General features: G+C 31.3%; 1 protein-coding gene across 1 annotated transcript; it reads left to right on the top strand.

Moving 5' to 3' along the window:
* Positions 1-4,770: 4,770 nt before the first annotated feature.
* On the top strand, positions 4,771-5,490 carry LOC126672677 (secreted RxLR effector protein 161-like). The gene is made up of 3 exons (XM_050366631.1): positions 4,771-5,074; positions 5,117-5,172; positions 5,284-5,490. The coding sequence occupies exons 1-3, from the start codon at positions 4,771-4,773 to the stop codon at positions 5,488-5,490; spliced, it is 567 nt and encodes a 188-aa protein (XP_050222588.1).
* The last annotated feature ends 8,047 nt before the right edge of the window (positions 5,491-13,537 follow it).

A 13,537-nucleotide genomic window follows, 5' to 3' on the forward strand; every position in this document is an offset into this window, starting at 1 on the left:
CCAAGAAGATTCGGTAAAGTCTCACAAAGGTAAATCTCTAAATTTAATACTTCTCGAATTATTTAATTAATGGAAGGTTATACCTCCTACAAATTTTATTTATTTAATATTTAATTTATTATGTTTATGTTTATGTGTTATTAATTTTTATATGAAAGGCTAAGCTTCCTATAAATAACTCGTTGATAGTTTAATTTTAATCGTTGATGCTTGTGTGGTAATCTCCTTGTTATAAACGACTTTATTTAATCGATATTATTAATACAACATAAATATTTCTATATCACAATTATTTAATTCATTGTTGTCTTTATCTAAATAATTTTAACAAAATATAAAATAATCTAACGGCTATATAACAGTAACAAACGGCTATATAACGGTAATAAACGGCTATATTTCTCTCTATAACAATTTTTCATCTCTTTTTACAAATTCTTCATAATCTTTAAAAATTCAAAAATGAAATTGTTTTTAGTTTTTTTTTTTTATCAATTATTTTTTTATTTATTGGTATATTTAATCTTCTGTGGGAAGAATTTTATTTATTTGTAGATCTTTTTGTATTTATTGTTCTACCTTTATTAGCTCTTGCAATAATTATTGATTATAGATATTTATAAACCATAAATATGATGGTTGTATTTGTATGTTTAATCTTGAAAATAAATGATTATTATGCCTATGCTTTTATTGCATAAATAAATATCAGTTCTTGATGGAGTCTGCCTGCTGATTCGATGAGTAAATCTGCAAAACATGAAAGAAGCTAATCGGACGGTGGTTATCAGATAAACTCTCAGATACTAAAGTCAGTTTAAGTTTTGAGCAATGATTTGTGTATGTGAATATAATTGTGTTTTTAGGCATACCTCAATCTCTTTATATAGTAGTTGAGAGTATACTAGTAGACTTAAAATAGGAAAGTGATTCCTATTTAGTAGTGACTGAACTTGAATATGAAAGGAATTCCTTATTTAAGAGGAAGTCTTATTCAGAAATATCTTTTTGAATAAGTTTATCTTCCTAGATTGAAGTTTGTATCCGTATAGGAAAGAGATTTCAAATATTTGGTCTTTAATGATAAGATTCTTTGTATATTTGAGCTATTGGCGGATCCCTTTGGCGACGTGTTTTCTCCGAGTCCTCAGGGATATCGGTCCTTCTAGGTATTCGAACGAATCTCCTTTTGATCTTCAGGTTCGGCGAATCTCATGGACTCGGGTGCTGATATTATCAGGCTTTCACCTTTCGGACGAGCACTAGAATTCTCCTATGGGGTATATCCTATGTGATCCGGTTCCACTATAGTTATGCTGAAATTTGTTTTGCACCAGTTCTAATTATATTTATTTTCCGTGTGATAGTTTAATCACGTCAAACCTTACAAAACTTGAATTTACGGCACTTGATGTTTCTGAAAAAAATTATTTGTCATGGATATTAGATGTCAAAATACATCTGCAAGCCTCTGTGTTCACGAGAACACTATTAAAGAGGGAAATAATGCCTCTACTCAAGATTGTGCAAAAGTAATGATCTTCCTTTGTCATCATCTTGATGAAGGATTAAAAAAAATGAATATCTTAGTGAAGATAACCTATTTATTCTATGGAAAAGTTTAAAAGAACGATTCGACCACCAACTGTAATTCTTCCAAAAGCTCATTATGACTGGATGCATTTAAGATTGCAAGATTTAAAAAGTGGTAGTGAATACAATTCTGCAATATTTCGAATTAGCTCAAAGTTAAAACTATGTGGAGAAAAAATTATTGATGAAGATTTATTAGAAAAAAAATCTCCACTTTTCATGAATCTAATGCGGTAATCCAGCATCAATATTGTGAGAAAGGCTTTAAGAAATATTTAAAGCTAATTTCTTGGCTCCCAGTGGCAAAAGAATAACGAGTTAATGAAAAATCATGCAGCACGACTCATTGGTTCTTCTCCATTTCCTAAAGTAAATGCGAGCACATATAGATCTACTCGTGGTCGTGGTCATTGTTATGGTCGAGTCCGAAATAATTATAACCATGTCTGTTATAATAACTCCTTTAAGCATAAGAATCACTATCAAAAGTGGGATAAGAAGGAGGGTAAACAAGATAACAGGAATAGTGGACAATACAAACATCAAGTAAAAAATGTCGATAGTAAATATTATCAATGTGGCATGACTGGGCATTGATCACGTACATGTCGTACGCCTAAATATTTGGTTGAGCTTCACCAAGATTCCCTTAAAGGAATGGGAAAGAATATAGAAATAAATTTTGTTTCTGATGGTATTTTCTTGAGAACAATAATATTGAAAGCTAATCTAGCATGTTTTGTAATGTTTTTATTATTTACTGTTATGTTGTTCTACAATTTCTTAAAATGAATTTTTCTTTGTTTCAATTATGAAGCATATGGATATTTCTCAGCATGTTGTTTCGTCCAAGTTCAGTAAAGAAGACATATGTCTTGTGGATAGTCTGACAACCCACAATATACTCAAACACCAAAAATATTTTTCAAATTTTAAAAGATGTCAGGCAAATGTTAGTACAACATCTGGTAATGTAAAATTAATTGAAGGCTCCGGAAGAGCTACTATTCTATTACATGGGGAAACTATACTTACCATTAATGAAGCATTATTTTCCCCCAAGTCTTAGAGAAACTTGTTAAGTTTCAAAGATATTCATCACAATAGATTTCAAAGCTGAAAAGAAAAGTATTGCGATGCTTTAATACTAAAATTATGGCATGAAAGATTGGGTCATCCAGGTTCAATAATGATGCGAAGAATAATTGACAGTGCACAAGGACATCCATTGAAAGGTGAGAAAATTCCCCAAATAAGTAATATTCCATGTACAACTTGTTCAATTGGAAAACTAATTGTGAGACATTCACCGGCTAAAATAAAAAATGAATCACCTTTATTTCTTGAAAGAATTTAAGGTGATATTTGTATGACAATTCCACCATCATGTGGACCATTCAGATACTTTATGATATTGATTGACGCATCTAGCAGATGGTCACATATTTGTTTATTATCAACTCGTAATGTTGCATTTGCAAGATTTCTTGCCCAAATCATTAAATTGCGTGTGCAGTTCCATGACTACACAATTGAAAGGGTAAGACTTGATAATGCTGGTGAATTCACGTCTCAAACATTTAATGATTATTGCATGTATGCTGGAACCACAATGGAGCATCCTGTTGCTCATGTGCATACACAAAATGTTTTAGCTGAGTCATTAATTAAGCGTCTTCAGCTTATTGCTAGATCATTAATGATGAGAACTAAGCTACGTATATCTATATGGGGACATGGTATATTACATGTTGCATCATTAATTCGTGTTAGACCTAGTGCATATCACAAATACTCTCCAATACAATTAGCATTTGGTCAAGAACCAAATATTGCTCATCTTAGAGTATTTGGTTGTGCTGTATATGTACCAATTGCGCCACCACAACGCACAAAAATGGGTCCTCAGAGAAAGTTGGGGATATACGTTGGCTATGTGTATGCATTCATTATCAGGTATCTTGAACCTTTAACAAGTGATGTTTTTATAGCACGTTTTGCTGATTGTCATTTTAATGAAGAAGAATTCCCACCATTAGGGGGAGAAAATAAGCAACTAGATAAAAATATTACATGGTGTGAACCTTCAATATTGCATCTTGATCCTTCCACAAAACAATGTGAAACAGAAGTTCAAAAGATTGTGCATTTGCATGCTATTGCAAATCAATTGCCTGATGCATTTACAGATACGAAAAGAGTGACTAAGTGATATATACCAGCAGTTAATGCTCCTGTTAGAGTTGAAATTCCAAAAGAGAATTCTGAAAATAAATTCGCTCATGAATCAAAGACACGCCTAAAGCATGGAAGACCGATTAGTTCAAAAAATAGAAATCCTAAAAAAAAGAAAGGGAGTAGAAAATATCGATCATGCCAACGAAGAGAAAAGTGTTTCAGAAGAAACACAAGACAAAGAAAATCCCGGAAAAGAATACGAATGAGATAAACCAAGGCATTACCTCAGAAGAGGACACAAATGAGAATAACAAAAAAATCTCAATTAATTACAATAATACAAAGATTACGTGGAATAGAGACACAATGGAAAATATTGATGAAGTTTTCTCTTACGTTATTGCATGTGATATCATAAATGAAAATGAGGATCCCGAACTGAGATCGATCATTGAATGTCAAAATAGATATGATTGGGATAAATGGAAAGACGCTATATAAGCTGAATTAGATTCTCTTAACAAGAGAAGTGTGTTTGGACCTGTTGTCCTCACACCTAAAGATGTGAACCCGGTAGGTTACAAATAGATCTTTATACGAAAACGAAATGAGAAAAATGAATTCACAAGATATAAAACTATACTAGTTGCTCAAGGCTTTTCTCAAAGACCAAGTACAATAGTTTAAGCGATTATTTGATAAATAAAGGCTATGTGAATAACCTTATTTGCCCATGTGTCTTTTATCAAGAGAAAAACATCCAGATTTTTGATTATAATTGTCTATGTTGATTATTTAAATATTATTGAAACAGACAATGAAATTAATGAAAACATGTTCATAATAGTGTACTTAAAGGAAGAATTTGAGATGAAAGATCTTGGAAAAACCAAATATTGTCTTGGTTTATAAATTGAACATATGAAAATCCTTTAAGTACTCCTATGGTTGTTCCATCACTAAATGTTGAAACTGACCAATTTCGTCTTTGTGAAGAAAATGAATATTCTTGGTCCTGAAGTACCATATCTCAATACAATCGGAGCGTTTATGTATCTTGATAATTTCACTCGTCCGGACATATCCTTTTCGGTAAATTTATTATCAAGATTCAGTTCATCTCCTATGAAGAGACATTGGAACATAATTAAATATATATTTCGTTATCTTCATGGAAGCACTGATCTTGATTTATTTTATTCTAATGATTCGAAATTAGAATTGATTGGTTATGCAGATGTAGATTATTTGTTTGATCCTCATACGATTAGGTTTCAAACTAGATGTGTATTTACAAGTGGAGGTATTGCAATTTAATGGCGATCACCAAAACAAAAAATTGTAGCCACTTCATCAAATCATGTTGAACTTATTGCATTACATGAAGCAAGTAGGGAATGTGTATGACTCAGATCAATAACACAACGCATTCAAAAAATTTATGGTTTTCCAGTCCATAAAAGCCCAACTGTCTTATATGAAGATAATGCTGCATGTATAGCATAAATCAAGGAAGGGTACGTCGAGAGTGATAGAACCAAACATATACCTATGAGATTCGTTTCATACACTCAAGAACTCATAAATAATCAAGAAATTGACATCCAATATGTTCAATCAAATGATAATTCATCTGATATCTTCACGAAGTTACTTCCTACAGCAATATTTAGAAAACATGTTCATAATATTGGAATGCGCCATCTGCGAAATATGTGAAGGACTACCTATGTTGCAATAAGGGGGAGAAATTACGAACTACACCATTTTTTCCTAACTAAAGTTTTTATCCCATTGGATTTCTTTTTAATGAGGTTTTTACTGAGGCAGTAAGATATATCGTAATTTAGAATAGATGTTTTGTCATTTAAGTGGGAGAGTTATGAATAGTATGTGAAATTATGTATGACAAATTCAAAGTTATCTATTTAGTTTAACTAAAAATTTCAACCCTCCATATTTGACATGCATGTAAATGCATTAATTACATGGTGGATGAAATTGCTCATAAATAGGTTCCAATCCATGCAAACTACACAAGTGAAAATATTCATCAAAAGAAGTAAAAATCCTCTTAAATAGTTGCTCTTTTGTTATTTTATTAAGTGTTCACTAATTATTAATCAGTTTAGTCCATAAGTATTATCTATATTATATTTATAACAAATATAAAATATTTATGTTTGTATTAATAGTGTCAATTAAATAAAATCGTTTATAACAATAGGATTACTACTCAAATATCAACGATTAAAATTAAACTAACAACGAGTTATTTATAGGAGGCTTTGCCTTCCATATAAAAATTAATAACATAAATATAAGCATAGTAAATAAAATATTAAGTAAATAAAATTCATAGGAGGTATAACCTTCCATTAATTAAATAATTAGACAACTATTAAAATTAGAGATTTACATTTGGGATATTTTACCTAAACTTCTTGAATTAGAGAATCGTAAACCAATAGAACGATCGTGCTATCGTGCTGAAAACGTGTTATAAATTTAACGATAATATAAATCAATACTTATGAACTAAACTAATTAGCAATTAAGAACACTTAGAATATGCCAACAATGAAACAAATATTTGAGAGAATTTCGCCCTTATATAAATATTTTTCACTTGCAAAATTTACACGGGTGGAAACCTATTTATAGGCAATTTCACCCACCATGTAATTAATGCATTTATATGCATGTTAAAAATGGAGGGTGAATTTTTTCACCTAATTAGATAGGTAATTTTGTTATTCATAATATTCACGCACTATTCATAATTTAATATACATATATGATGTATATTAATTTATTTCAAAAATTATGCTATTTGTAAAATATTTTCTCTCTCTTAAATTTGCTCTACTTTCTCTTTAAAAGCTTTCTCTTCATTGATTTTATAGAGGGTGGGAGAAGATTATTCCAATTTTAATAAGAAAATCATCTTCTCTCCGTCCAAATAATTTTTTGTTTCTACGGTATTTTCTTCATATTTATGTTTTTTAAAATTTTTAATCTCTAATTTTTTTCAAATCTAGAATTTGATTAAGTCTTGTTGTAACTTTGTTGAATTGCTTTGATAATCAAAGATGTTTTGAGGATAAAAAGCTACTTTTTAGAATTTTTTTGAAAATGAACGGAAAATATAAAACTTCAATAGATCTCGCGGTTTGAAGATCACTTTTGGATCCATATTGAAGATGAGACTTCAAAAGTTTGAATTTTTAAAAATCAAGCGATTTTAAGATCGTAGTCTCAATATTTGAACCATTTATGTATTTGGGTAATCTTTTGATGGTTGAAAAAATTATCTTCGATGACTGTATTAAACAACTCTCATCATTATTCTAGAATAGTTTTTTCAATTTATCGAGAAGTTATTCATTTATGTAATTTTTATTATTGTCAAGGGAAATTTTAGTCTTTAAATAAAAAAATCATTTGAGAAAGCATATTTTAGTTTTTTCTATTCCAATTAGACAACATCTAGATGCTAGTTTCAAGTTACAAGTGGGAACGAGAGAACATTGTAAGTGGTATGCTTTGAAATTGTTTAAATATAATTTTGAGAATGACGGTATAAAATAATCAATGTATATAGCGTAGAAGACAATTAGATAATGTAAAAGAAAATTAAAAAATATTACATATTAAACAATATTTTTGAGTTTTATAAAAAATATACGTGTCCGTCTATTTTTTTATTATTAGCAATGTCACTTTTTTTTGTTTCTCTTAATTAGTATTCTTGCACCTTATGTGATTTCCACCATATTCCTTGCATAGTATACTAATATAATAGAACTCTTAAATAAAAATTATTAAATATTACCAAATTAATACATGCAAGCATTTCTTTTTATTATTTAATTATTTATTATATTTGGGTTAACTTAATTTATTTATTTTAAGAAAAGTGAATTTTTTCTACTACTATGGAAACGAAATTAGACATTCATTTGCACAAGCTAGCTAATTGTCTTTATTTACATGTAAATGTGTGTTTGTAAATTTATTCATATGTCAAACAAATACAAGCAGAACAGAATCATAAAATTTTAAAAGCATTTGTCAAATATATACTAATTTTAAATTTACATCCATTGTACATAAAAATGGTGAAACATGAAAATATAAAAACAAATAAAGTATAATGATAACTCTTAAAGTTTTAAAGTTTGGAATTAATACTTTTTAACATATTTAATGCAATATTCATTCTTCAAAAAATAAACATACGGAAACTTGAAGTATTGGCAAAACAAATTCCAACGTTTCACTTTTGCAGCGATTTAATTCCAACGTTCAAAATGTTACGAAACAAATTCCAACCTTTTTTATTTTTGCAATATGTAGCCCCAGTCAATCAGGCAGTTTTGTCCCTTTTTTTTAGACTACAAAGTGCAAAAATACGAAAGGTTAAAATTTTATTTGAAATTTTTTTAAATCATTGAGATTTAATATGCCAATATATGGATCTAATATGGCTTCACGTATGCACAAAGCTGTCGGAAAACGATTTGGTTACAAATTGCAAAAATAAGAAAGGTTGAGATTTGTTTCGTAACATTTTAAACGTTGGGATTAAATCGCTAAAAAATAAAACATTGGGATTTATTTTATAAATACCCCTAGAAACTCTAATAATCACAATTTTGTAATAAAACTGAATATAATTATACGATTACTTGTTAAGATTAATTTATAAAATTCAACTACAAAAATAAAAATAGTCATATATGTGGAATAATCTTAACAATACCTAATTTTGAGGTTTGACAGAAAAGTCGTTCCGATCTAATCTATTTTTGGGTTCAAATAGAAAAGGATATGTAAGTGACCTAACACGACAAAGCACTCTCCGAAGATATGAAATGTCTAGTTTTGTAATCATGTCGAGTCGAATTAAAAACCATGCCATATTTAAAATCGACTCAATTTTAAAGTATAAAACTCAAATCAAACATTTTTCTAAGCTGTTCTGTATATTTGTCAAATCACAAAGACATATACAATAGGGTGGTGTTGCTAATAAAGCACCAAGTAAGACATCATAACATTCTCTAAGATATTTTGAATATTTTCCGAACTACATAAGACACTTGTAATAGGGTGCCACTGTTAATCGAGCACAAAAATTAAAATCTTTCAATTTTATCCAATTTGTCTTAAAACGCAGGATGTCGTTTCAATTATGTGCAACTACGCGACTTAGCTTATGTGACGCTTATGCGTGGTATTATCATATCAGCGCCACATAGGCGTTACATTAGTAAAATTGCATAATTGGATATTATTGAGATAAAAATCTGGACTTTCTGCCTAGCAGATAGCTTTTCTCTCTCTTGAGAAGTCTCCTCATTTCGAGGTTTTCTGTCCTTCATGGATATTTCTATTATGTGCCAATCATTGTCCCTGTCAGATGATGAAGATGATCTAGTCTGTTGTGATCTGGGAGACAAAGCCAGATCAGCAGGAGAAGAGAAGGTTGCTAATTCACTCATTGGGAAGGTTCTTTCCACAAAACGAGTGAACAGAGAGGGATTTATCGCATCTGTGAATGCGATGTGGAGAACAAAGGATTCTTTAAAGGTGGAAACAGTGGGGATTAATCTTTTTGTGTTCCACTTTGGATCGCAAGAAGATAGAAGAAGAGTTATTGCAGGAGGGCCATGGAAGTTCCAGGAACATCTCATTGTAATTGAAATTCCTAAGGGTTTAGGAGACTATACAGATGTCACGACCCATTTTCATGAATCGCGACCGGTGCTAGGGTATGGGTAATGTAGTACCGAAACCCGTAGCTAGCCTTTCATTTAATTCAAAAACACATAAACCTGCAGAAAACCAATGCTCGGGGGCAACCGAGACTTCAACCTAAACTAGCAGTTATAATAATCAACAGTTATATAACATGCTTATTCAATTCTGAGTCTAAAATAGATTTATCATAAACCAATATAAATAATATAACATGCCAAAGCAATATAACCAGTCGAACCAATCCGACAAAATATATAATAATAACAAAAACGTCTAGTTACTACTGCGGTCTAAGAATAAAATAGTTTCACTGTTTTACTAAAATAAAAGGGAACCTCCGAGGAAAAGTAAATGCGGAGATCACCAGACTCTCTCAGATCATAACCCTGGGGAAAATTGGGAAAACAACGGGGTCAGATATACTGAGATGAGTTCATACCACTATTTACATTTATTAAGTGGAAAACCTTTAAAACGTCTAAAACATTTAATAACGATATTACAGATAATAGTTGGAACCCTAATCCACAATTCTAAATAATAATCATAATCCAATAGGTCTGGTCCCGAGAGCTGAGCTACACCGAGTTACCACTGACCACACTTATACCAGAGTCCCGAGAGCTGAGCTACACCGAGTTACTCTACCTGGTCCCGAGAGCTATGCTCACACCGAGTTACCACATTTCCACATATACCTTACCCAGATCAATACCGGTGCGCACGCAGTCCTAATGATGCCCATTAGGTAGCACGTTCCAACTAAGAGCCATAATATAAAAACAGTTCGAAATATACGTACAGTATATATATATTATATTAAAATAACAATTTACTTAATAAAGCGGTAAATAGTAAATATAAACTCACTGCTTGGTAATCCGCGTGAAATACCGGCAAGCAACTAACTCTGGTTCGCCTCTGAAGCACGAACAGTAGACGAGTCTAGACAAATAAAATAATTATTAAAAACAGACCCTAACTCTAAAGAGTACTAGACACCACATAGGACTAGCACATATAACATGTCGGAATAAACAATCCAAAGCACACAAATATATCTAAAAGGTAATAAAGCCCAATTAATATAAGTCTATTGAGTTCCCGCTTAAAATCCAATTTATAAATATTATTTAATAACTTTAAATAATAAATAATTTACAAATAGTGGGTTTGCCGAGTTATCAAATAACTACCAAGCTAACCTCACTTGTCGGATGACCCAAGTCTAATCCGACTCAAAACGTTTATCAAATGTAAACCCGAGTTTATATTTATAAAACAATTTAACAAAATAATAATCCATTTTAAAAGCGGAACTCAATAACTTCAATTCTAAGTAACCCAAGTTACAAATCAAAAACTTAAACATTTTAAGTTAATAAAAGTTTAGGGACTAAATTGTACTTTTGCCAAATAGGGACTAAATTGTACTTTAGTCAATTTGATATCCGAAATCAATTTATTGCTTTTCTTTATAATTAAAACCAACAATAAAGTTATTAACCAAAAATCCACTTAATTAAGTTATAAAATAAGTTTAGGGGCCAAATTGTAATTTAGCCAACTTTTGACAAAACGACATTTGAAGGCAAATATAACTACCCGAGTAATTATATTAACTTAATTTATAATTATCTATCATTTCCACTATTTAATTTATATTCAAAATAAAACCCAAGTTATTAGTTTAAAGTTTAACCTTAAGGATTAAGTTGATTAAAGTTAAAGTCTTTGGTGATTAAAATGAGAATTTAACCATCTTTCTCAATTCAAAATAAGAACAGACCCCGCCATGCTCAACAACCAATTCACCATTTTTATGATTCTGAAACTAAGCTCACATCTCAATCCTCATCACCAAAGCAACTTAATTCATAAATGAACAACACACTAATCACCTAATTCAAACCATAAACAGCAGCATAGTAGAAGGAATTCAAATCAAAACCATGGCAGAAACTTAACAACGAAACCAAGAACAACCCAATTACTACGGATCCGAGAACCAAATGATGAAACAACTCAATCTAAAAGCATGATCTATTAACTACTAAACATGTCAAGGGATCCATAATCAAAAGCCAAGCAAAACAAAACCAAAAGAGGAAAGGATGGTTCGGCAGAAACATATAAACAAGCACAGAACATAGCCAAAACAGAAAACGGAAACCGTACGGCGAATGGAAACGAGGTCGATCACGTACCGTTCAACGAAAACGAGGTGGGGAATCGAAGGTATATGAGTCTAGAACGTCTGAGATCAAAAGGTTTTGATTTCGATCTAGAAACGAGCAAGAACGAATCAGAAAACCGAAAGGCGTTTCAAAATGAAAACTGAAATTTAACGAAACCAGAAAACTTACTGAACAGCGACCTTTGGAGGACGATAACAGCTTCGATACTCAGCGAATGGACAAGAGGAAAACGGCTAGGGTTTGTTTGCAGCGTGATTGTAATAACCCGGAAATTTAAGGATTTAAAATATAGCCACGTGTCTAATATTTTATTAGACGGGAGTAGGTAAATTAAATTTAAAGATAAATTTAATTTACAAGTGTCCCTAAATTTTTAATATGGCTATAGGATTGCAAATTTAAATTTTTAGAATTTAAATTTGATTAGTTATATAGTTAACGGAGAGAATATGGATTTATGAATTGGGTGTAGAATAATTCATAAGTCCCTAGCGAATATTTTTGGTGCCAATATTCGCGTAATATTTTAAAAAGGTTATCGTGAAAATTTGATAAAATTTGGAAGCGGAAATTTTATCAAGCGCAGTCAATGCGGACTTAATAAATCAAAAATGATTTATTAAGGATAAAATATATGTCGGATGGGAATAAAAATAATATTTTTATTCTTGTTATATTTTATTTGATTTTTGGTAAAATTTTCACGAAATTTGGAAGTCGTTTCCATTTAGACTACAAACGACTAGTTTAGAAGTTGGTTTAAAGTGCATGATTGAGCTAGTACTAAATTGTACTTTTGCCAATCATATATAAACAACATTAGGTTTCAAATTATGGCTCAGAGGCCATATTTCATTCCTTTCAAAAGGAATTGAGCTGCTAAGCTCTCTTTACAACGGCGAAAGTTAGGGTTTCCGGCCGTTTGATCCGTTTCTCGATTCTAACTCCATTTCTTCAACGATTACTCAAGTAATCGAGGTAGTATACCCGTATTAAATGTTTATTTTGATATATATCGATATATTTCGAATATATATTCGTTTATAAACGGTTACCGTATCGAATCGAACGTAAACGTATTAGTTTTACGTTTCGAACGTGAATATGGATAGATTGGAATGTGTATACGTGTTAGGGGCGGAAAAATGGAGTTAAAGCACGTCGGAAAGCCCGGGAAATCAACTTTCCCGGGGCTGTGCACTCGGGTGCACGAACGTGCACCATTTGGTGCACGAACGTGCACCATGAGAGGGTGCACGAACGTGCACCCAAGGTGCACGAACGTGCACCATCTGGGGTGCACGAACGTGCACCAATTGTGCACGATCGTGCACTGCCCTGGGGTGCACGATCATGCACCCAAGGTGCACGATCGTGCACCGTGCCGAGACGCTGACGGATAGGGATTTGTTTTTGGGCTTTTTGCCCTAAGAACTTGGCGTAGTTTCGTTGATTCGAAAACGTTTTAAAACGATAACTTGTGTTAGAAGAAATTGAAAAGGTTTTATATACTAAACCTAAAGACTTTTAAAAGGAGATTTTAAAAGTAAAGTTAAACGTTTATAATGGACTTTAAAAGAGTTAAAGTCAATATTTAAACGGTTTTAAAGATTTAGCAATCGCTTTTGCTAAATGCTTAGTATATGACCGAGAATTGTTTTGACAATTAGGTCTATACTATAAATGGTTTTCTTTAGGTATTGTGATACCTAAAATAACTTCTAGAGAGAAGTTAGAACGTTTTCTCAAAACGAGAATTTATAATATGGTTTTAAAAGAAAACAGACCATAAGTGTTACGTG

The sequence above is a fragment of the Mercurialis annua genome, linkage group LG3 (genome assembly GCF_937616625.2).
Source record: "Mercurialis annua linkage group LG3, ddMerAnnu1.2, whole genome shotgun sequence".
NCBI classification, from domain to species: Eukaryota; Viridiplantae; Streptophyta; class Magnoliopsida; order Malpighiales; family Euphorbiaceae; genus Mercurialis; species Mercurialis annua.